Raw genomic sequence first — 25131 nt, 5'->3', positions numbered from 1 at the left:
GGGGGCAGGGGAAAGGATTGATTTTGGGGGGGGTCAGTGGTGGGTCCAGCAGATCCTTTTGTTGTTGAATTCAGGATTTTTGGAAAGTTTATATGTCAGGAGAACCAGTAAACATTAGTCAGGAGATCATTAGTAAATAAGTAGAAAGATTTAAAGGTGGATTAGAAAGCTGTTTTCAGAAAGAACCTATTTTAGTGCTGTGGCGGATTGGCAGTTCAATAGGGTGGGAGTGGCTGTAAGTCAATACCTGGCAGGGCCCCTTTTTCTGGGAGCCTCCTGCTCTGCCGGCTCTGTCCGTACAGTCCAGGTCTTTATCTCTGGTTGGATTCTTGGAGGCATGACCTTGTCTGGGCGATGTTTTAAAAGGAGTAGGGACTGAACAGTCCAATAAGATAGTGACTGAAGTAGGAAAGTAGTATTAAGGCATCATATTAATATTATCATAATATTAAGGCATTCTGTGTTAGGGTATGGAAACGGGGGGGAAAAAAGGGGGTGATTCTGTTACTGATTTAAAATACAGAAGAATTTAGGGCTGAAAGGTCCTGGAATACAATGATCTGACCTCTCCATAAGGAAGAATTGTTTATTTGCAATGGGTTGCTGCACAGAGCAAAATTTCAGCTGGAGTATGTTCTCTTGAAGAACTTTAGGATTGCTCTGAGGCAAAATGTTAAAAAAGCCCAAATAAAATATTAGCTTAAAGCAGAGACAAGCGACTGCTATGAATGCAAGTTCACTATTTGAAATATTGCTGAAATTCACCTCCTATAAAGCAGCATCTAGAACTCTGATATGGCAGTAATTCAAGAGAACAGATTCATTGTTTATTATTATTATTATTATTATTATTATTGCTGTGTACATTCTTCATGTCGATGTCTAAGCTTTGGGTAACGTGTTTTGTGTAAGAATTTGGTGGCAGCCTTCAGTTCTTTGCATCAATTCTTCTTTGCTGTGTCAGTGCTGGGGAGTTTTCCCTGCAGCCTGGGTTTGTGCAGAGTATTTTGAAGCCATGCAGGAGTCGTCCGTGCTCAGAACGAATCAGATCTTTTTTCGATAGACTACAATAAAGCCTTCCCAAAGGAAGCTTAGGTCATGAGGCCATTTCTCAGAAACACGTGTGGTCAGAGGGCTTTATTGTCATGCTAATTCATCAGAGATGTAACCAGCTGATAATTGCTGTTGCCATTACTCAAAATCATTGAGGTCTTCAATTTTTTTTATTTATATTGTGAAATTGCTCCCAAATACATACCTGTTCATCTCATTGCCTCCACTTAGTTTCTGCCTACCCTCAAAACAGAGGCTTCAAAGGGCTAAGTGCCTTATCCAGACAAATATCGAGATCAGACTGATCGCAACACTGAAGGCAGGCGATAAAGCTAGAAGATCCTACTTTCATAAGGCAGCTTCTCATGCTGTGAGCTTTAGACTCAGAACTGCATTACAGCTGAGTAGCGGGTTCTGCAAGCACATTATTTGCAAGTCAGGCAGATAGATGCTACTCATTAAAAAATCAGACATTTAGGATATGAAATCATACCACAGTGGCCAGGCTGGGTGAGAAGAGAAGAAATGGCATGTGTTTATGCTGACAAAACACCTCCGAGTAGATGCAGCTTCTTGGCAGAAAGCGACCCCAGCAAGGTTAGGTTGTATGGTTGGGGTTTGGCATCTTAAATTAACAAATACTGTAATCTCTGCTCCCTAGCTCTTCTCCTGGGAGAAATATCCCTCGTGTATCTCTTGTAGATCTCAGCATTTAAAGAAAACATTCATTGCCAGATAGAAGAATATCACCTTACTTTGAATTTTACCACTCTTCACCTCATTCTCATCAATGGTATTTTCCCTGTGGAAAAGCACTTACTATGATTTCCTTCCCCTGTTAGAGAAGCAGGGTGAACCAATAACAAATGTCACTAATGATACCACACATGCGGTAAGGTGCTCGATAAAGCTATCACAGAGGTCTCTGGGCCCTAATGCTCTTTGTTTGAGATATATTTCTAAGTAGAAGTTTAAGAAGAAGTGGCAGAGTGCAAAAACTTGTCCCCTTAAATTTCATCCTGAGGGCATAGGTCTTTGTCCTCCAGTTCTTACCCAGCATGGAGTATCACTACACCGCTTGCTTCTCCCACCCTCAGTGCACCAGAGGTTTCTTCCTTGCGTGTTCTGTCTTTGGACCAAGATCTCAACCATCACAGCATTGCCACGACCCCGAGCAGATCTCCTCATGACCGTGATCTCTGCTTTGCCAACAAATGGGACTCGCAGAAATTTGTAGCATTACCTGTGCTTTCTGAGACTCTGACCACAAACTCTTCTAATCGAGACAAAATCATGCCAATTTGACTTAATGATGTTGGATTAGTTTATCAATAGAACACTGCAAAACCAGATAGTCCCAAAATCAAGGATAGACTTTAATGCCAATGGAAAACCATTGGTGACATTTGTTACAGCAATTTCCCCATGAAGATGAGAGGCTCATCTTGCTAAATCCCTGAACAGGTAAACTCACTGCAAACATATGTCACCCTTAAGAAGGTGTTGTCATCCATCCAGTGTTTGTTTTTAGTAGAAATGAGAGAGGGAGCAGGATTAGAAGGGGGTTTAGCCCAAATGTAGCCACTTTCCATCTGGGTGGCTTTGGTCAAATCGCTTCACTCCTCTACAAGCATCTTGTGTGTTGTGAGAGTCATTAGCTTTGTGTTGAAAGAGTATTAGGACGTTGACTTTATGCCAGGAAAAGGTACGCAAAAGGGAACCCCAGGGCAACAGTGACTTAAAAAAGCTTTGCTGGGCAGAGAAAGCAGCTGGGACATGATGTTTGTACCACTGCGGTGGCGACACCATCATGGAAGCATGAGGAAAGGGAAAATCAGCCGAGACTTTGTAAACTCCAGCAGAAAAGGGTTTGTCTTCCTAGTCCAGGGACCTAATGGTCATCTTAAGGCAGTGCAGGTGGGCTGAAGTTTTGAAGCTTGTGATTGTTTATTTTCAACACTTAAAATACCTGCTGAGAGAAGGCAAGGCTGCTTTCTTGTGTTATCTTCAGGTTACGGTAAGAAGAAAAACAGCAAAAATTTTGGTTCTTTAACTAGATGAAGGAGAGCCAAGAAAATACATGGGCAGACACAGGCAGATGTGCTCAGCCTCACCTAGAGCTTTGCAGGAGTTTTACCCCGTGCTTGCTGCTGTTTCATAGTTTCCTTCAGTCCCAGACACGATAGTTGTTAAAACTAATAACAAACAAGCAGCAAAGTCGGGAATGAAACCAGATGTTGGAAGTCAAATGGACTTGTTGAAGGGGTTTTGGGGTTGGGTTTTCTTTTTTTTTTTTTTTTTTTTTTGAGACTGGTTTGAATAAGCAGAAAATATCAACAGTGCTGAAAGAAGTTTGGTTTTAAATTGCCTGTGCGAACCCTCTGTTTTCACAGGGAAGTTGGAAATGAAAACTGAAGACGAGGTGGATTTTCTGAAAGATCATGATGAGGGCGCAGCCCACGAGGAAGCGGTGAGTGCCACTTACGCGTTGTCACCTTGTCTTTTTCTGTACTTTTTAAAGAAACACCACCACTACTGCGTCCAGCCACATAACCTGCTGGTTTCCTTTCTGTAGCCTTTGCAGAGCTGAATGACATCCATCACCGTGGTGTTGTTTTAGCCTTTTAAAAATAGCATGGGCTTTTTTAGACCTTGTGTTTTTCAGCCACTGGATTAAGCTACGTTTACGTTGTCTCTGTTGGTGATGTAGAGGTTTACCTGAACGGTTTCTCACGAGGCAGGGCTGTACCAAGATTTGTATGTACTTTGATAAAAGCGATGCCCTGTGATGTGCTCGGGCTTGGCGATGCCGCGTGGGGGCTGGCACCGCTTCTGAGGTCCCCGCACGTGCGTGGTCCTGGCGAGTCTCTCTGCCCCCTCTCACGCTTTGCCCCTCCGGGGAGCTTTTGGCAGAGGGGACTGTGGCTGCGGTCGGCGTTGGTGTGTGCACAGACTCTGAGGTCTAAAGGCATCGCGGGCTGGGAGCGTTGGTGCCTTTGCTGGAAGAAGAATTAATAATGGGAAGACATAGAGGGATCAAGTGTGGAGGGAAACCCCGTGTTCCTCACATCGGTGAGACAGTATAAAAAGGTCATGCCAGGGATCAGAAATCAGTTGTTATTGTTTCATATTACTTGTGCTTTGCCATATTTAAGGACCGTCTATGATAAAAAAAAAAAGTGAATATTGGGGTTGACAGGAATGTAATTTTGGTTTAAAGCACCCCTAATATATATTCCGCTTTATCAAGAGCTGGATTTTTTGGTCTTACCTTTCCTAGCTGTATTTGCATTTGCTCCTATATTTTATATACAGTTTCTTGTTCCTGAAAAAGAAAGCGTTTTGTAAATGCTAAATTGCTCACAGCCTGTGTTGGTGCACGTTGCCATTGAGCAGCTGTGTTTATGTGTTAGCGTACCATTATGAAGCTGTTAAAAGAGAAAATATTGCGGGGATGAGTTAACATTGCAGGGTGGAGCACCAAAAAACTTTGCTCATCCCGCAGTAAAGCTCTTTAGGCGGCAGAAAAATCTTGCCAAAGCTTGTAATAAAATCAGGTTTATTTTGTTTTTAACAAGTTTAGGCTTAATTTCTCTAGCTGTTTGCTCGGTGAGTTAGCCAGGGACTACAGCAAATAACTTTCGAAGCTAGAATTTATGATGTCTGATAAGTAAGTCTTTTGTTACTGGAATGTGTGAGTGTAAAGATGCTGCTGATTTTTTTTACCAACCCTTTATTAAAGATAATTTTCATGACTAAAACCTAGGTATCTGGTAGTAAAGATATCTTTAGAAAATGAAAATTAAGGCACTGTCTTTTTCTTTCAAACAGGGGAAAAAAAAAAATGAAACATAAAGAATTTGGCTTCCATTTTGCCTGTTTAACAGGCATTTTGATTTTTTGTGTGTGTGCTTTCTTCTCTTCTTCCTCTCCCTCCCACCCCGTCAAACACCTCTTTAGAAATCTGGCTTTTCTGGTACAGGAATGGGAGTGCCAGGGGAATGGAAAGTTTGCTGCAGGACTGACAGGGTTTCCTGTTGCTAAGTTCAACAGAAACAAAACAACAACTGCACTATATTAAGGACATTTAAAAAAAAAAAAATCAGTGGAAGGCTTAAAAATAGAGCTTAATTCACATGTGTAGGTTGGGTAGGGAGCTGGCCAGTGAAAGCCATCATGAAGTGTGCATCTCCTGCCTCGTCCTGTCTCTGCTTTATTTAGTCCTGACTTTTTTTGTAGCCAGAAGTTTTTCAGGTGCTCATTGCCTTCTCATTACAGAGCCATTTTGTGGTTAGTAAAAGTGGTTTTCTTAACTTGTGGCAAATAGAAATGTTGTTGCTCTCACCTAGTCAGGAGCTGCAGGTATTTAGCAGTCTCACCAGTGCTGTCAGCGACTTTGGACCTTGGGAACTGCATTAACTCCTCTTTTATGGGTGAGAATTTTGCACAATGTTATTTATAAATACGCGATGTAGAAAGCTGTTTATATGCATAGACTGTTAAATAATATTTTGGAGCCTAAAAAGTGCAACTTCTTCTATAGCGGAATTGGGCTGAATAACAGTAAGCTTGAGCACACTGGAAAGAGAAGAGGGAAAATTCCTTCTCGTGAGTTTGTTCCTGAAGTCAGAGGTTTATCTGGGTTCGTGATGCCAAGAAGTGTACTTCAGTATTACATGTATAAGGTTGCACATGCTTTCCCTGTAGTCGTTTCAGAAGACTTTGCCTGAGAGAGGCTCTTGTGCATGTCATGGAAAAGCTGCAGCTGAAAAATGTTTAGGAAAATAATGGTTTGTAGGGTTATAAGCACTGAAAAGAAAATAATGGAAAAATGGTTTTTCCAATTAAAATGGGTTTTTAAAGTGTCTGTTTCTTAAATCTCCAGAATGTTTTTGCAGATGTTGTATTTGTTAAGCTATAGAAAATCTGTAACCAGAATTTCTGAAGCTCTTTTCGTGTTGGATGGGGCTTTAGGCAACCTGGTCTAGTGGATGGTGCCCTTGCCCACGGCAGGGGGGTTGGAACTAGATGATCTTTAAGGTCCCTTCCAACCCAAACCGTTCTATGATTCTATGATTCTGTTGGGCAGTGGGTGCTCATCCTGCCAGAGACTTCCCTGGTCCTTCTGGCTTTGTTTGGAGATCTTGAGTGGAGTGGGGGCAATAACTTGGTGTGATCTATTAAAATTAGACTTCAGCATTTTTAAAATTGAATAACTTTAGATTCCTAACTCTGATGAGAAATCTGGTTTGGCTTCTGCATACTGTGATATTAAAATAATTTAGAAATGGTGCCTGATGGCTCCAGCATTATGAAAGTAAAGCGACAGTTTGAAATGAACTGTACCCTGATATACTTCTCTTGCATTGACCCCAGAAATTGGTTATGATTCATTATTTGCTGAATCTTTGTCTTCATGTGGCAGGATGGATAAGGTTGCACTGCTGGGTTCATCCGACGGCTTCAGTTGTCTATAGCCTGTGACCGACAAATTGTAGCTGGCTGACCCCAGAAACAGAGTTCATCTGGGAAATAGCCTTCTCGTTGTATCTATTAATTTCATTAGTTAGTTCCTATTGAATTTAATGCATCCTACCTTTACCACATGAATTAGTTTTTAATTAATATCTGTATTTTTGGAAGTTGCAGCCTACCAGATAAACGTGGCATTTCTAAATATCTTCACAGAGAACGAAGCTTGAAAAAGATTTGCACTTTTACCTCTCCACTGATCCAAGTAGTGCAGTAACGTGTGATATATCAGCAAGGTCACTTTCTAGGGGAAAATTGCAATATTTTCAGTCATGATTTGGAAGATGGAAGTATGTTTGTAACACTCTAGGGTGACATCAGGTTGGGAGGTGTTGCAGGTACTTGGGAGAACAGGGTCAGGGTTCAGAGTGACCTTAAGAAATTGGAGAGTGCATCCACATAGGAGATAAAAGCAGCCACAGAGTACTTCATTTGCAAAGAAGAAATTAAAATGCACATTTAGTAAGTCAGGTTTAAGCTGGAGAGGGATGGGCAGAAAAAAACTGAGGAGTTTTAGCGGACCACAAATGAATCATCAGCGAGAGGCTATTGCAAAAGAGACAAATCTTGTTTTGAGTTATATTGAAGGAGTGTCCTCCATAAGGTGTGGAAGGTGACTTACTCGTGCATGGCACTGCGGAGGCATCATCAGTGTCATCGAATCCAGTTTTGGGTGCCCTGCTCCGAGGAGGACACAGGCATACTGGAAGGTGTCCAGAAGGAAACAACGAGAAGAGATTAAGAAACGTGAGAAGAGGTTGAAAGAATTAAATTTATTCAGTGCAGCAAAAAGAAAACTGTTGTGCAATCTAGCACTCTGCCAACATGTAATAGTGGTTATTAAAGTCCTACATTTCCATGGCAGCTTAATTTACTGATTTGCTAATTTGCCAGGATGATTTAGGCTGGATGTTGAGAAAACATCCTGTTATCATCATGAAACTGTCGCAAGACCACCTAAGGAGGCTAGGAAACCTCCTTGCCTGGGAGTTGTTACAGATAAGATAGATGATGCTCTGTTGGGACAGAGCCGCAGGTCTGTTGTTGCCCATTGCTTTTGGTTTGTAGGCCCTCAGGTTTGTGCTGTGCTGAACAGGGAGAAGAGGAGGGAGCAGCTTGGCCAGGGTCCGGCAGGGTGTGCAAAGGAAGGGGACAGGGATGGCAGGACAGTGGGAGATGCAGGTGGGAAGAGGGGATGGGCTGGGCTGGGTGGGAGAGGGGAGAGACCCACACGGCATTGAGATAAGTGTTAGGATGGTCAGTAGGTGTGAACGATCCAGAGATTTGTCCTCCCCACAACTGTAGTCTTCCATGTTTCTCTTCCCTGGAGTCAGCAGATAAATGGAGAAATTTACGGCCAAGGTGTACAGTGTCACCCCCCTCTAGTGTCTGGTCCTTAGGAGGACAGCCTGGTGCCGGTGCTGGTGTTGGTCAAGTGAAGTAGTAGAGAGATGCTTCATAGCTCAAAACTGCTGAACCTCGTCGGTGGCCCAAGACAAGGAGTCATTATAGTTCTCCAGGCTCCAATTTATTTTCTTAGGAAATAACTTCTTTAATAAACTGCTCACCCTGAGGACCTGCCAAAATTCAGATTGTCTGTGCGCACTGAAGTCCATTTTCTCCATCTGCATGTGTGTACATATGTACATGCTACAGGATGGTGATTGCAAATCCCTGTTTTCCAAAGGGCCTGCAGGACAGCATGGGGAATTTCAGAGCAAGTGGCTGAAGCGTTAGAAACAAATCAGAGTGGGGTCCAGCGATGGAAAGTGCAGCCTTAACAATAGGCTGCATCCTCACCCCGCCTCTTTAAAATCACTTGTGTAACTCTCTTTGTACATGTTGTCCTGTAACTACAGTAAACATGGAAAAACCCAGCCAAAAAGGAGCCTGCCCTAAGCCTGGCATTACTGCTGGAGGGTGACACACACATACCCACCGGGTCAAGGCTTTAGGCTCGTCATCCGCGAGGCCCTTTCTCACACCCACCAGCATCCTGTGTCTGCCCCGGATGCTCAGAGCTGAGGCTTGAGAGGTCTAGGAGGAAATCGTGTCAGCCAGTCAAGCCCTGAGTAAATTCATTGCTGTGCAGAATAGCTCGCCCTGGGTTTTGCCGTCTGTTCTGTGCATCGCTGCGTAAGCCAGTCTGCGGTACATGCTGCAGAGAGTTAGAAGAAAAGCTGGCGGGGCGGAAGAAATCCAAACCAGGCTGGGATTCCTGTTTGGCCTTTACTGTTATTCATGCTTTGATATCTGTAGCAGGAAGGCGTTTATACAACTATTGTGGCATATTTTTTTTGTCCTACACCTAACTTCTCTGGGTGCTGCAGTTCCGATGCCTTTTTCTCCCGAATGCTGCTAATCCTCAGCTCGAGACAGTTGTTTCCAAGCTCAGTCACAGGATTCATGGATGTTAGTGAGAGAAGCAGGAACGCAGATGCTGAGCCAAATCCCCGACTCAGCGCAAAGATGCTGCTCCCAGGTTTGGCTCGGCGTGAGCCTGCGGCAGGACGGGGCAGATGAAGGCGCCCGCGCCACCCCCACAGCTCGCTGCGGCCGCAGGGCTTGTGCTGGCCCTCGGTGATGTCTAGAGATGGTGAGTTACTTCTCCCCTGTGCCTTCCCCTTCAGCCACTACAGGCAATGTTTTCTAGAGGCAAAGATTGCTGCGTGTAGCCCTGATACTCTTCTTTTTCCATCATTTCCTAATTTCCTCTAATAAAATATCTGGCTCTGCCATCCTCCCAGTATCAGCTGCAAAGGAAGTTTATCCCTCAGCTTTTTCACACTCATTTTAAAAGCATCAAGAGCTACCTGCGACTTTATTTACCATCTGCAATTACTGTTGCCTTGAAGGCAGAGTTGTGTATATACTCCTGCCGTAGTCTTGAGATGGATGCAGATTAAAGACAACTGTTGCATAATTATGAATCTTCTGCGATGCTTGCTTTTGACTTGTTTCAGACAAAGGGATTCACTCATACGAATTACTTAACATCAGTGTATTAAATTAGCTTTCTGAGGCCCTTTTTAGGATCAGGACTCCATGATTTCACAAGTTTGTAAAACACAGAGCTAAAGGATTTCCAGTACAGAAAATCCTGAGTTTGGAGTTCTCTTCCAGTGGTTAGATATATTCATTTTTTTATGCAGTCATGAAAGTACGGATCCATAAAATAATGGATGTATAAGACTGTTACTGTGGCAAAGGAATGCTGGCATTGAATACTGTACCTTGAGAAGGAAAATACTGTGCTGTTTTTGAATCGTTCCGTCTCCTGTATCATATGGATTCTTTTATTTGTGTTTGAAATCTCTTAAAGTTTTGTGGTGTAACTGTTGCATGGTAGACATGGTTACTGCACACTGAATTCCTGATCTAAATATAGAGGAAATTAAGATGATAACATGGGAGACCAAATGTGGACTTTTCGATGGAGACTGCATTATTATGACAAATGGGTACTTTGGTGTATCACATCACTGTTTTTTTTATCCTTCTGAAGGAACCTATTAGCTCCATTCTGATATTTTGGAAGCCAAAGTTGGCACCCTACAATGCAGAGAAGCCAGCATTTACGTTTTTCTGTAGACTTATGTTTTTTGCAGTTCATTGGTAGTTACACCGCCTTAGAGGAAAATCTCATTAATATGAGAAATAGATTTTTAATTATATTACCATACATTTGTTCTGGGGTTTTGTGAGGAGTCATGGACTGGTGCTTCAGTTCTCTTGCCATCCTACACTAACCGCTATCCTACGTGGCAGGTTTTTTTAAGTATAATTTTTCAGGATTTGGGAAAGCTTTTTGGGAAAGTTTGTGCCAAATCCAGAAAGTCTCCTGGAAGATGGACTTCAGCAAGAAGTGACACGTGGAGGGGGGAAGCCCCTGGGTACCACTGGGTCATGGCTCAGCAGCGACAGCCGCTGGTGGACACCGCGGTTCCCCCTCTGCTGTGTCAGCACAAGTGTGGGGGAGGCCGTGGTGTGAACGAGCCAGGTTCAAAAGTGAGATGAGACCTGGGCAAAGCTTTTGTTCTGGGTTCAGAGCAGTGTCTGCCCTTTGGGGAGCTTTGGACTATAACCACATGTGTGGGGAACAGCTTTCTTCCCACTTGTTACTGTGATGGAAGAGCCATAAATGAGATGCAGTGTTTAGAAGGTGAGGTTAAACAAGTTGAGACTGTAGGAATGACAGTGAAAACAGTTAATTCTTTGAGTAAGTTACTGTAGGAAGGGGTTAGCTCCCCATTGCTTCAGGTGTTCCCATTGAGACTGGATGTCCTACGAGCGATACACTGCAGCTCTAAATAAAGTGCCAAACCAGTGCTAGAACTGCTGCAGGGTTACATTGCCTGGCCTGTGGTGTACTGGAGGCTTGTATGGACTTGGTGTTTGCATCATACCTCCTGTCTTTAAGATCCATGTTAGAAGGTGAAACCTAGCAATGCAGTCTGAGAGCGCTCGGATAGGTACAGCTATCTGAGAGGTGAGCAGGACTCTTGGCTGCTGATAAAGAACGAGGGGCTGCAGGAGTATCCAGGCATGGCATTTCTGACTTCATCTTCCAGCAAAGGATGAAAAGAATGGTGTGAGTAAGAAGAAGAAAGTAAAGGACGAAGGAGAGTTGTATGTAGAGCTAGAGTGGAGATTAGAAAGAACACTTCTTCTCTTAAGTGTTTCCATTCATGCAGTGTGAATCGTTATGAAAACGTATTTGGCGTTTTACCCAGTACTGCTAAAACTCTTTCCATGGAAACATGGAATCAAAATGCATTTAGCCTGTGGTAGTCGCACAGACTCCCCTTTCTGTTATCGTTTTCAGTCTTTCCCGCCCCACCACCCACCCTTTTTAGGTGGTCCGTCTTCCCTTATTATACCATTTTCATGCAAAGGTGGAAATCTCAGATTTTTTTTTTTTCCTTCAGCATCTCTGCTGTTATGCTCAGCGTCATGTACACATCCTGGTGTGGCCCAAAGTGACTCAGCTGTGTTGCAGAATGTCTCTAGGGTCAAACTGCTGTTAAAACATCAGATGAGATAAAAGCCTGGGATGATAACTAAATGTTTGCTTTTCCATGCAGCATCGTTGCTCATGTTGAGCAGATTGACTGCTCTCTGCTTTTGTCAGGGACGTTTTCCTGCTGCTTTCTGCCTGGTCTGCACTGTGCAGAGCAGTAGCACAGGGCAATTTGGCGGTGGTGGAGAGGGCTTTTAGCTTGGGACTGAAACAAGAATAGATGGTTAGGGTTGCAGTGGATGATTAAAATATCTTCGTTTATACAGAAGGAGTGAGTGATTTGGTATCCAAGTATATGGTATCTAAAATAAAAGCACTTGACTGGTATGGAAGGGATTGGGTTTGGCCGAGCAGAGGCAGCTGCAAGTCAGAATTTAGCACCCCAGGGGCAGAGCAATGAATTGATGTTGTGTTTGGCTGTGGTCAGCCATAGCTGTCCTAACTGTCACGGTAGCAAATTCATCAAAACTTTCAAGGAAAGGGAACTTCTGAATTTTGCAAGAACACTTGTATTAGTCATCGGTCACACCGAAGATGAGGTAAGGTCTCCAAATACAGATCCTGTAAAAGGTGTGGACAAGAGCGACTTTTTTGTGGAGACCCTAGAGCAGGTAGGCGTAAGAGGTGAGAAGAGAGTTTCTTCTCACTGCTGCTTACCTCCTCCCATCACCAGTTTGTTGTTTTTACTCCTGTGGTCTGTGTTTTGGACTTCTGCTTTGGAATAACCCCAACATGGAGGCTGTAACAAGAATGTGACAGAGTTTTGCAATGGTTTCATAAAATATACTTGATCAGCTGTATTTGAATTAGCAGATGGGAGCAAACTCTATACCAGGCTTTCTTTTGCACTTGGTCTTTTGCATAACAAGGTTCTTCTCCTTCTACCTTCTCTTTCTGCTTCACTTATGCATTAAATTTATGCCTATATAAGCAGATATTTGATGTAGCTAACTTTCTGATTTTCTCTTAAGCAGTGGTGAACTTAGCGGCTCCCTCCCTTCTTGCTTACTGCATTTATCATTGTGGTGCCAGTGATGTACTCAGCGAAAATGAAGGCGGTAGCTGTGCCCAAGAGGCTAGTCCAAAAGATAGAGCCAATATTTCTGGGTTATCTCATTTGCTTTCTCTTCTGTTTGTGTAGTCGAGTCGGAGGAATTGTTGATAGCCTGTGTTTAACCTGAGTTATGCTTTTCTCCTTTCAGATCTGCAAAAGGACCGATGCTTGGCTTACAATTTTCTCAGTCGTTAGATATTACTTCTCCCTAAAGACTTTGCCTTGATTTACACCCTGATACCATTACAGCCATGATAATAGTAGTTTCACCTTGTTTATGCACTTAGTTATTTGGGGCCATATTCTTACCTGCGGGAAGTACAGCACCTTTTTAAAATACAGCGTGCCTCCCTGTCCTGAAGCGTTTCCATTTTCTCTACTGCAAACGCTGTGTTTGCAAGTACCGTGGTGCTGGGTCTGCCTATCTCATTTACCAACTGAAATATATTCTCCCTTCTTATATGTTGTCCTTCCAGCTGGTGAGATAAGAGGCAGGAATGTGAAGCCTCGCCCTCGCTAACTCGTTAGTCTGAGCCCTGGTACTGAGTCTGCTTAGCATCAAGTGACTTGTTTTTCTTCTGTCTGAGACCGTACTTACCTCCATAAATCACAAGAAGATCATAATCCTGACTTACTTGACACTGAACTTTTGCATGGTTTCTTAACACAGCTGGACACATTAAATGCCTAAAAGTGGTTGGGAGGGATATTATTTCCAAAATACACATTTTCAAAGGCTGGAGGTGCAGTTCTCTGAAACATTGGTTTCAATCTGTGATCTTATACTTGGGAATGTAGAAATCTCTTCTGCCCCTCCAAAATATTACACTGCAGATTGCATCGGTTTTTACCAAAGGCATGGACAGGGGTGGGCTGTTAAAGTCTGCTGAGATTAAAGTGTTTCTTGGTGTTTTGTTCCACTATTATTTTTAACTCACTGACCATAACAAGGTGGGGAAATGCATACTTATCTGCTTGCCCAGGAGGAGATGTACAAGTCTTAGTTTCAAATGCCTGCACGTAAGGGGTAAAAAAAGAGCAGTAATGTACTTTTGGGGGCCTTTTAATAGAGAAGGAGGGTTGCTTACACCATTTCCAAATATTCCCACCTGCAGATGCCCAAAGGGAGGCATTGACTGTAAAGACTGGGGTCCCGCGGTGTTAAAAAGGGAAGGGAAAAGAGAGAGTCCTTTGCTCCTTGCTGTGTGCGCTGAAAGGGGTTTTAGGGTATTTTGCAAATTCTGGTTTTAATTGTGTTTTGAGGAGATGTGGAGAGAAACCTCTAAAGGCTTTTTTTTGTTCATAGCTGGGTATTTGGGGGACAGCATTTGATTTTGCTTGTCAAGACTTGTTTATTACTTGTTTTCTGTCTTTGAGGAAGCTGAAGTTTACTTCATATATTGTAAACGATGCAAAAGGCACCCACAAGAGTGTAGATGAGTCCTCTGCCTTTGTTATAAATCTAAGTATATAGACTAAATAAATAACTTCTTTCTGGGCTTAAAATCCTTACAGTGCACCAGACAACAAAAATTTGCGTCTTGGAGTAGCTCCTAGAATTCTTTAATGCTGAAATATCTCCTCCGCTTGCAAACCTGGGGCTCTCCCTCCTTTAGATAAGTGCTTTCTGTTTAAACTGGCTTTTCGTGCGACTGTCCTTTCGGGCAAGGGTTGGCACAATTCAGTCAATACCAACGGTGACGCTAGGAGCGCATGGCAGGGAAATAAGAAGTTTTGAAGGTAAGATTAAACAAGTCCTCTCTGTTAAAAAGAGTGAGGGGGGGGGGAAATCTGTGCTCGGAGTATTGGCTTTCTCTGTCTCTCGACTGTTTGAATGTACACTGAAAAAATGATTTTGAGAGCACTTTAAAAGCTTTATAAATTTTCTTCTCTTTCAAGAAAACGGAATTTATGTAGAAACATATTGTTTCAAGTAGCAGCTGGATTAAATGTTGAAAAATAGGATATTTCGGTTGAATTTTTATATATATATATATATATACACACACACACACATATATATATATTTTTAGGTAAGCATTAGTCTCCCAAGAAAAGTACATTGTTTTTATGCATGTCTTATTGTGAGCAGTGCGTGTTCCCTATCTGATCAGCAGTGTTGTCTGGACCATTGAATACCTTTTGGCAGGTTGGCTTTTAAAATATATTGTGTTATCTTTTACGGAGGATGTCGGCAGATGTCTGGATCCCAGCAATGAAATAGCAGGAGGGGAAACAAGACAAACCTGGGGTTTATTGTGGAGCGCTGTTGGAAAGGGAAAGGGGAGCCAAGGAGATGGGTAGCGGAGGGTGCTGTGGGCGAGGGTTTTAGCTCCCTTGTGCGGGGCAGAAAGCAGCTATAGCAGGGGATGTTTTAAGCCAATATTTAGGTGAATGAGTGAGATAACGTAGGTGCCCCTTTGGGAGCTGTATTTCCTTTATTTCTTGTCTGAGACTGGTGAGCAAGACCAGACTTGGGGGACATTCAGACTTTCTTCCCCGCAAAGTCCCAGGGCAGGGGAGGGAACGGGGCGCTGACGGCAGCCGCTAAAGAGAGACCAAAGTCAGGAAAAGAGCCCAACTAATATTTTCTTCCAGTCTTACCGATTGACCTAGCCAAAAAAAGCATAAAATAACAACAGCTGTTGAAAAAAGTCTCAATCCTGTGCCTATACCAGCAGATGTTTCCATAAGCCATTGATTTTTAGGTTGTCCCAGCTTAAATACAGTACGGGGGTGAAAAGGGTCAAAAGGGTAAAATATATCTAGGAGAGATTTCTCTACTTAGGAGAACTTTATAAGCTGTCAGTGAAGCTGTAAACAAAGTTGCACCAAAATATATAGCGGCTTTTAGTTTAAATTGTGTCTTTTTGCTTGTTACTGGCTGCTTGGGTTAAAAAAGAAAATATTTTTCTTTCAATAGCTTTCAGATCTTTTGCTGGGTATTTTTTCTTATGCGTCTGCATTAAATAAGCCCATTTAACAAAACCTGATCCTCTTATAAACATGGAATAATGACAGTATCCCACATATGGTTTTCATTAATTTTTGCATGTTTTGAAGTTGCCTTTTTTTCTCCGAAAGGCTAACTTCAGAAACAGCAGATATTAATGCTACATAATAGCCAAAATGACTAGCTGAGCAGTCAGCAATTCTAACTTGGGATAGAAGGGGTTTCTAGTGAAATTATTTAACTGTTGCATAACAAAAAGGATATTTTTTTCTGTACAGAACGATGCTGTGTGACCTGTACTCCTCCCAGTTGCTGTTACTGGTTGACTTTGAACTGGCATCAGTTCTGCTGATTATCTGCAAGCTTTCTTGCTTCTGAGTCTAGTAGATGTTTTGGATTTTAGCCTCAAGAGAGAGCTCCAGAACATTTCCCCCTTTCTTCCTAAGAAAACAAAACCAACCCTTTCCTTGTAGTCACTGGCAAGAAATTTCAGATGCTCCATTTTCCTTACCTGCAACACAGTGACCTTTGCAGCTCGTGGGATAGCCCAGATCCAAAGGACAATTGCAAGACTCCCAGATACAATAAATGCTGTTTCTTGACATTTTTGTCCCCAATTATCTTTGTCCATTGGCTTAAGTTTGTTTATTTATCTATTGATTAAAGCTGTTAAGTGTATGGAAGTGCAGCAGCTGTGGCAGGTGGGGGATGAGAGAGGGGAGCACAAAAACCCAGCAACTAAAGTTTTCCGAAAACACCTGTACTGGCCTGACATTCCCAGTGTTTGCAGGCACATTCCCTACCTTTAACTGAGTGGAGAGGAATAGGAGGGGGTTTGGATCCATTGTTCCAGTTAGGAATTATCGCTGCAACAACAAATGTTACTGTAAAGGGATCTTTGAAAAGCTGGTAGAGGAGATGTAGCATGTGTTACTTTATAACCTTAGAAATAAATATTTCATTATTTTTCTGGAGCAGTGTCAACAGTTGAGAAAATTCCTCACTAATGACGATGCTTCCACATATCTGGCTGTTAATTGCACATACGTTTTATGTCCTGAAATTCCTTTAGGAACATTTTCTAAAATTGGGCTAAAGAGAAGAACATATTTAGCATGTACTGCTATAGCAGTGCTTAACGATGGCTTTGTGGCCTTGATGAATCCTTACCCTTGCACAGACGTCTTTAGACCAGAGGGATAAAAGTGTGGTAAAAATTGGTAAAAACAGGTTTCTTCCACGGTGTCAACATTCTTTCCTGGGCTCTCGAGCTGTAAAGACATGTTTGTTTAATATTCTTTGCAGAGGACTACCAGGGAAACGGATAAAACAGCGAGCAAATGAATACTCATGTGGTCCTACAGCAGACCTCCCAGGCAGGAGCTGGAATCCAAATGCCTCCTCTCAAAGTTTGCGTTGGATTTTATTTCAAGTTTCCAAATGCATGTAGAGAGGGCATGAAAATATTGGTTGGACATGAGTGTAGGTAGGAGGGTGAACTGGAGTGTCTGTTATTGCTGGGGAGAGGGGGGCTTGGCCATGCTCAGAGCACCTCAGTTACTGGTCGGGTCTGAGATCCTCCTCCCCACAAAGCAAACAGAAAAATTGGAAGAGCAAAACAAATACCACAGTGTCTTCAATCCCCTGCCTTCATTAGCAGCCAAGCAAAAAATTGAGCTGGAAATATGATGGGTACCTTTGTACAGTGCTCTGTTTTCCCAACACTTCCCCTCCCAGATTTTCAAGTACAAGATGAAAGAAGAGATAACTTTTTCCATTTTGACAGAGTGCCTGGCCAGGACAATACACGGTCGTGTGGGCTTCCCAAGGGCTGAGTCTTAGGGACTTCAATTAAAAGGGGAAAGCAAAAAGAAAAAAGGAGGGAAGCTGAATCATTTTCTGGCATGATTTCTTCATTTGAATGACCCTTCTCTGTTTTTCAATTAGATTACAGTGCCTTAAACTGGAGGCATAAAGTAATGGTAAAAGTTGAATAATTTCCTCAGCTCAAGATGTGTCATTTTTATATTGTCTATTAATTTTACTCACTGATACCGTACGTCACTTTTGTTGGGCTTTATCCGCCAATTCATCTATGTAATCTGCTATCCTGTCTCTGTTTTTGGCTACATACATAAGTTCTTTAGATAGAAGCATCCACCACGCGTATCCTGGAACCGATCTCTTATTGTGGCGAGGCATCCCAGAGCAGCTCAGGCGATGTCTGTCCGCTCCTGTGCTCTGCCTACAGCAACAGGTATCGAGCTGTTATTTTGGAAGACAAGGTGATGTGTCCTGCACTCCGCAAATGCGAGGTGGTCTCTTTTCCTGCACAAAAACTCATTCAAATTTTTAACCTCATACCTTGAACTGTAAGGCTTTACTCTTTCTGGAGTTTGTTATTATGGAATAATGGAACACATGTTTTTATTTGTGTAAATCAATACTTTCTTATATCCTGTATCTACCCCAGTGATGTGAGAACATGCTTTTTTATTATACATGGCAAAAAAATGAAAAATACCTTCGAGTTTTGCATTTGTGAACTTTACAGATAATGAAACGTCCCCTTTTTCTTGCATTTGGGACAAATGCAATGATCTCCTACTTAAATCCTCTGTAGGATGAGTTACTAGACATTGCTTGTTTGGGTTTAGTGTGGATTGAGCAGGCCTTCAAATATTTGGTGGGTACTCTGTGCAAGGCAATTTCAAATGGCTTGTGTAATGTTTATGATGATTTGAAAGCTGCTATAAATACAAGTCACTATTTTAAATACTTTTATTTATATCATTATCTTTCCAGATCCCAGAAATTGTAATCCTGCCTTTAGAGTAGGAGGCTTGAATCACCATAATTAGCAAAGATTATTGCTCATTGTGTGCATGTAAAATTCACACGTTCATTACCAGCAACTGGGAAACACGAAGTGAAATTTAACCTAAGCTAACACGACCAGCTTTAGTGCTGGATGAGGTCAAAGAAGTGAAAGTCATTTCTGACGACCCCCTTCAGCAGCAGCTGGGCTGAGCCAGCTGTGATACGAAAGCAGTATCTCCCCTTCAGATGTCTTGGTTGAAAATTGTGTTATTCTTTATGAAATACCCCAATATTTTTGCGTTTTACCCATCTGTAGACAATTAGACCCCATGTCCTGATGGGAAGTGCCTGAGCGCGGGAGCAGCCAGCGTCCCGGAGGACGCAGGGGACGTGCAGCGCAGGTTGCTTCTGTCAGGCTGATTTTCTTCTGCAGGTCATAGCTCAGGTGCTCCTTGACAGCCTGTTTTGGGGACTGGTCCCGCTTCATCCACTTGTGGTTTCCCTTCCCTGTTTTCAGGATGCTGGAATTCACAGGGTGAAACAACATGTCCAGTGTTTGACAGAAAGAAGTATTTCTCTCAACTCCCATAACATGCTAAATAAATATCTGTGGCGTGGTCCAAGATCCCACAGCACTTCAGCCAGCCAGACATCTCGATTTGTGGTTATTTTTGGTAAAGGCAGAACTAGATGTTGCAAACTGATGTAAAGTCAGCTGAGGGGTTGCTAATCTCTTGCGTGGGATGTGTTTCTCCTGTAGCCATTTGGGAGCAGTAGGATGGGCAGTTGACTTCCTCTGGAAGGATGTTCAGGCATGCTCTGTGGCAGACCAAAGCTTCAGCATTTTTCCGAAGGTTATTTGGACAATAGAAATTCCTGAGAAATGTACACCGAGTCTCTGAGAAATATTAGAAAAGGGAAGGTCAGGAAATGGCTGAAGGTCTCTCAAGGTGTTTTTGTATTTTCTCAAAACACGTGCTCCATGTATCCGTATGTCTGACAGCTTTCCAAGCCCTTCTCGTTCCTCCTTCGTGGTTCTTCAGCTGTTTATTAGACGGTTATGTCTTTGAGCTTGAACACAGGCTGCAGCTGTACGGTGGTTTGTTTGGATATAAAATTCAGCTCTGTCATGTCATCCCAAGGCACGGTATTGCTCTGCAAGGAAATGTCTCTCTCCAGACTGTTGCATGAAGATCTGAATGATTTAAATAGGGAAGTTTTAGGAGAGTCAGGGCTGCCCAGGCTGGAGAATAAAACTTGTGTTGGTACTGTGGAAGATTTGACCCAAGGATTAAGTCAGGCTGGTGAATATCGAGGTGTTTTAGGACCAGGATTGTGAAGATTTGTTGCCTGCATTGCTGAGTTTTCCCCCTTAGAGCAGCACAGCGCCTGCCACAGATGGGATCCCTGTGACGTCTGATCACGGGGGACTGTCCGTGTCCCTCTCCCTGACCCCTCTTCTTTCCATGCCCTGCCTCATAGGGGAATCCCAAATCACGACCAGCCTTTTGGGGCCACCCCACGAAGAGGACGCCGCTCGGTGGGGTGCTGGTGGATCGTGCTGCGGCCAGAGGGATGCAGCCCTGGACCAAAGTGCCACCGCAGGGATGCGGACAGACAGGCAGGGTGGGAGTGAGTCGGTCACAAAACTCTGCTCTGTCTCGCGATGCTCTTGCAAGAATGAGAAATGCATTATCTAACATCCAGGGCTCCTTACCAAGGTCTGCGGCGTGAGTGCTCGCTAGCGTTCAGCAACTGCCTGGTCTTCTTCAAAATCCACGTTCGAGCATCCGTCTCGGTCTCCTCTCGTGCGGGTGCTGACCTGCCTCCTGGCAGACACGATGGATGTGTGCTCCCTTCCAGATTGGACACGCTCCTCTTACAGGCTTTGCAGTATTAGAGTGCAGATTTCCTTTGCCTTATTTAGTTTTTGAAAAAAAGGTTTGTTTTGTCTATCCTTGCAAGTGCCAGAAACATAAAATTTTAAAAACCCTTTCCAAAAAGTTGATTTCTTTTAAGGAAAGAGTAATTGAAATTGTAATTCTTCTCTCTTACTGTCTGACGAATTTATTATCTCCTGTGTTTAGTGCCCAAAAGTGGGTTTTGACTTGCTTAAGACAGGGAGAATTTTTTCCTTTCATCTACTGCTCCATTAGTTCCTATCAGAGCCGCAGTTAAAAAAGTTAATACGCCTGAGTATTTCTGCAGATTGCATCATTTTCAGTGTTTCATAACAATATGGCAAAAGTAATTTGAAACAGATAACAATAGTGCAGTCTGTTTCAGAATAACCATGATTTCCTTGTCATTAAGAGGTCTGTTAGTGGGTAGAGGAGGAGGAGTTTTATCTGGATGAGTTACAGATCGTATGGTGCGATCGAGCGCCTTTCCCCCCCCCCCCCCCTTTTCCTTCCCTTGAAATCCGCAGCGCTGGACTTTGGTTTGGATATGAAACGATTGGATAGTTTCAAACTCCTGTCTGCACAAAGCGACTCAGCGCTTCCAGATGTTTTCAATAAGGAGCCCAGAACTGTCGCATCAGCAGCCGGTGGCCCGGGCTGCTGCTCGCGTCTCCGCTCCATTTTGAGCAACTCGCAGGGAAAAAGAGAGAATTATTTACTCATTGGAGTACGTTTTTTTTGTTTTTATTTAATCTTTATCCTCTGATTGTCTGGTGCATTGTGCTTCTGAGCATAAATACTATATACTGTGTAAACATGCGTATGGCGTTCAAGGGACTGCCTTAAATAGGTGGACAAAAGAGACTGGAAACCTTTGTTCTGCTTCGTCCGGGCTGAGTCTGTCTTCTGCGTCTGCTCGGCGTGCCTGTGTGTATATAAGGCTGTGTGCAAGGCGAGATTTCTAGCTTGAAACAATGCAGCAAAAGCCCCACCTAACGTGGGAAGAGAGTGATGGTCTCCCAAGGGGGGAGCATGTCTGGCATATTATCTTCTATGTGTTTATATTACACCCCCCACCCCCCCCACCCCCAGTAAAGTCTGGAAATGAAGATGAGATGGACTTTGGGTGTCTGTAGTCGTCACTGGCCGCCTGATCTTGGCTGTGAGTCAGGAACATAACCACAGAAAAACTCTTGGAACAAATTAGGGATTTGGAAGCTTAAATTTGAAAAGAAAAAGAGAAGGGAGAGAGGGGGATCTTTTTTGTTGGTTTGTTTGTTTGTTTGTGTTGATTATTTCCCTTTGTGGCTGAAGGTGTAGAGGAGCCCAAAGGGATCAGCTGGCAACCTTTACTAGATCAAGACACATAATTATGGAGGAAGGCAGGTCATCGTCTTGATTCACAGGTAGGGCATGGACGTGTACTGAGTCCTGGGACACGTCCTGTGCCCAGAGTCACCCTGCCTGGCGCTGGCCTGGCAGCTTCCCTAGCCGGCTCTCGCCACCTGCCTGCACCTTCCACCGCAAGTTTCTGTTCCCTCCTGTCCCATGAAGGCACGCGTTGGGTTACTTGTGGCTTTTGGCCATACCAAGATGCTTGTGCACAGCTCAGAAAAATTAGTCTCCTCTTTTTAACTCCCTGCTATGAAGGCTGCACATCTCCCAGCACATCTCCCACCCCTTTTGGGTAGAGATGTTTCTCATTTCTCCTTACCTGTAGGAAGGGTGAGATAACGTGAGCCACAGAAGACTGGGTGTTGATGCAGCTACAAGTCAGACCAATCGCGTCTCTGTGGAAGATGCACTATCACGCTCAGTAGCGATGCTCGCGTGGCAATCTCCCCTGCAAGGTGGGCATCACTTGAGCCCTGCAGCTGAACGTCTCCCTCTGGTTGCCAGAAGGGTTCTGCAGTTCAAAGGTGAAGTGCATTAAGTGGAGCACTTTGACAGAGCTGTGTGCTGTCGTTTGGATAAATCTCAGCCTTATATACCAGCAGCCGTCATTAGATTGATCTGAAAACAAACTTAATTGCTGTATTGGTTAAAAAAATATGGGTGCTCCATAATGAAACATCAGAGCATCATCGAAGTACAGCAACTGCTGCAAATTCCTTTACCTGAACTAAATTCACACACTTTGTTTATAGGTTCCCATCTTGTAAATTTAGATTTGAGGAAATCCCTGCCTTTTATGGTAGTGTTTGAAGGGCTGGAATGCTGTCACAGCCATTTCTGATTCCTCATGTCGACAGGCACATGATTGCTGGGATTCATTACTTGTGGAGAAAACTGGTGGCTCCAGAAAGTCCCCAAAGTACTACCACATTTCATGTGTGTCCTAATACTGAAAGCAGAAGCTCTGCTCGTTGTTGAGGAGAACAGAGTCATTGGCTGAGATCTTGAGCCGGGGATTGTAGCTGTAAGAGAGCCTCATAGAGGAGATCCTCCTCAGTTCAACTGGTGATGTGGTGGAGATGAAGCTTTGGGTTGTGAGGGAGAGACTGGAGCCTAATGAAAGTGGGGGGAGATACCTTGCGTTGACTAGGTAAGAGCATACCTGTGTCACTTACTGGGAGGAGCTGATCCGCTGCGAGTCCCCAGCGCACGAGGACGTGTTCATGGCGCGATGCCCACGGGTGGACCTTCGATGGGTGGCTGGTCACCGAGCTGTGCTGTAGTCTTAGGAAAAGACACCCTCCTCAGCTTGCTTACTGAGTCTCCTAAGTTTAGAGGGTAATTATGCTTTTGTGTAATCTGGCTGTACGGATTGGGGGTGTCACATCCAGGAGAGCCCAAAAATAGTACTTTGTGTTTCTGTAAACTCCCGTTCTTCACTGTTTTACCAAATAGGCACGGAGGGGAGTCAGTTCCTGTGTTACTCGCAGGCAGGCTGCTGGTGCAATGTTTTTGGGTGGCCAGAAGACTGGGTAGCACTGGAAAGAAAGGAGCTGGAGTGCCCGCTCACAGCAGATGGGTTTAGACCTCCTTTTTGGAAGACTCATCTTGCATGCAAATGCCAAAAACTTACTTTTTATCCGTTTCAGCAGGTTGCAGGGTTTGAGTCACCTTTGCCAGAGCTTGCACTGGTGGTTACAAAGTGCCTCATACAGCCAGGGGACTTGGGTCACCTTGTGGGCTGGAAAAGACCTACAAACCCTTAACTGAGCTCCACCAGTGGAGCGAATCCCAGCAGCAGGAGGTGGGCCAGTTCACCCGTCGCCGCGGAGGATGGCTTTTGGAGATCTGCAATTAAACTCTGGGTTGATAAGCGCCGTTTCCGATGTCTGTGCTTCCTGCTTTGCAACACGGGATTAACAATTCCTGTGTTTCCAGCTTTTCTGCCCAGAAAAGCAGCAAGTTCTGCTGGCTACAAACTCCAACCACAGAACCCCCCCCTTTCCCCTTCTCTTTTTTTTTTTTTTTTCTTTCCCTTTTCTTTTTTTTAACCGCCCCCATTCCCTTTTGAATCGGTGAATGAGAGAATGTCTAAAGCCAGGGAAGTATGGAAAGATTTCATCCCTCGAGAGGTCAGGGTGGGGTGGAAAGCGGAGGGGGCTGCAAGGGGGCAGTTTGAAAACAGGAAACCATGTGGCAGCGTGCATGCAGGGCCCAGCTGATGTGAATGAGCTATTGAGAGCGGAGACGCTCGGACTGGCCCGGCATTAGAAAGACTAAAAAATTTTAGGGTTTATTTTGTTGTTGTTGTTTTCTTTTTTCTTTTTTCAAACAAAAAAAGCTCTGCCTTTCAGGCTAGAATGAAAAAGGAAAAATAGTATTTTCTGGAGAGCAAGTTGGTGAAATCTTTTGCTCTGTGTTGCAAACAAACAAACAAAAGTAAATGGCTGATTTCCTTTTTTTTTTTTCTTTCCCTCCCCCTCCTCTTCTGTGTGCACTGATTAAATCATAAGTTTCCATTCCTGTTTTGGGGAAGCGTTAAGCCTGAAATTGTCTCTCATTCACCTGGCCTGGGGGAGAGGGAAGAGTCTTTTTACCTCTCCGAAAACACGTCCCTTTGCTTCTCAGTCACTTTTTGGACCGAGCAAAGACACACCGAGTGCCTGCAGCCAGAGGTGGAAGAAGCTGGCGAAGAAAAGCTGCTGCTTTTTCTTCCCCCTTCCCCCTCCCTTTTTTTTTCTCTTTCTGAAGAGATGAATCATGCTCCCACAACTGCAAAGAAATTTTGAAAGCTGGGAGAACACTGGTGCAGGACTAAAAAGGCAAGTAGTGACGTCCCAGCCAAAATCAGGAGGGAGTGGCTTTATTTCATTATTTTCTTTCCTTTTGCCCTGTGCTGTCATTAGAAATTTAAACTTAACGCAAACCCAAGCCCTCCTGTCTGGTGAACAGTGGACTGACTCGAAAGGAAGAAAGTACCTTTTTTTATTGTTTCTTTCGGTGCACGAGGGCGTGAAAGAAAAAACACGTTGGTGACAGTATTTACGTTGGATACGGTGATCGGCTTTTTTTTTTTTTTTCCTTTTTTCCTGAATTAGACCCGTCGCGGCTGAGCCTACCTTCTGCCTTCCCTCTTGGAGCATCAGGGTTCCTGCTGCACACATCTGGCTTTTGTTCTCTTTTCGGGCAGGATTTTCATTCTGGTGCTTTTTGGATATCAAAGTTGTCTGGAAGACATTTTTTTAATTATTATTATTACTCTAACAGGAAGGCTGATACCATTCTTAGCAGTTGCTGAGAAAACTTGCTAAAAAAATCCTATATGTATAAAGCTCTCTTCAAATATCTTTTGTTTGCTGTAAGTTCCTGTGTTGCCTGTATAAGCAAATCTGTTCCGAGAAGA

The 25131-nt window shown here is 43.6% G+C and overlaps 1 protein-coding gene across 5 annotated transcripts in view; it reads left to right on the top strand.

Annotated features, from left to right (window-relative positions):
* AKAP13 (A-kinase anchoring protein 13) overlaps positions 1–25131 on the top strand; it is a 205397-nt gene that overhangs the window by 103941 nt on the left and 76325 nt on the right. For all 5 annotated transcript variants that reach the window (XM_082321821.1, XM_082321824.1, XM_082321823.1 and 2 more), the window contains exon 9: positions 3447–3523. In XM_082321821.1, coding sequence (XP_082177947.1) covers positions 3447–3523 — 77 coding nt within the window. The remainder of the gene's footprint in view (positions 1–3446; positions 3524–25131) is intronic.

This window comes from Platalea leucorodia, assembly GCF_965183815.1.
Source record: "Platalea leucorodia genome assembly, chromosome: 9".
NCBI lineage: Eukaryota > Metazoa > Chordata > Aves > Pelecaniformes > Threskiornithidae > Platalea > Platalea leucorodia.
Note: the sequence above shows the minus strand (reverse complement) of the source record. Positions and strands in the feature narration are given on the sequence as shown.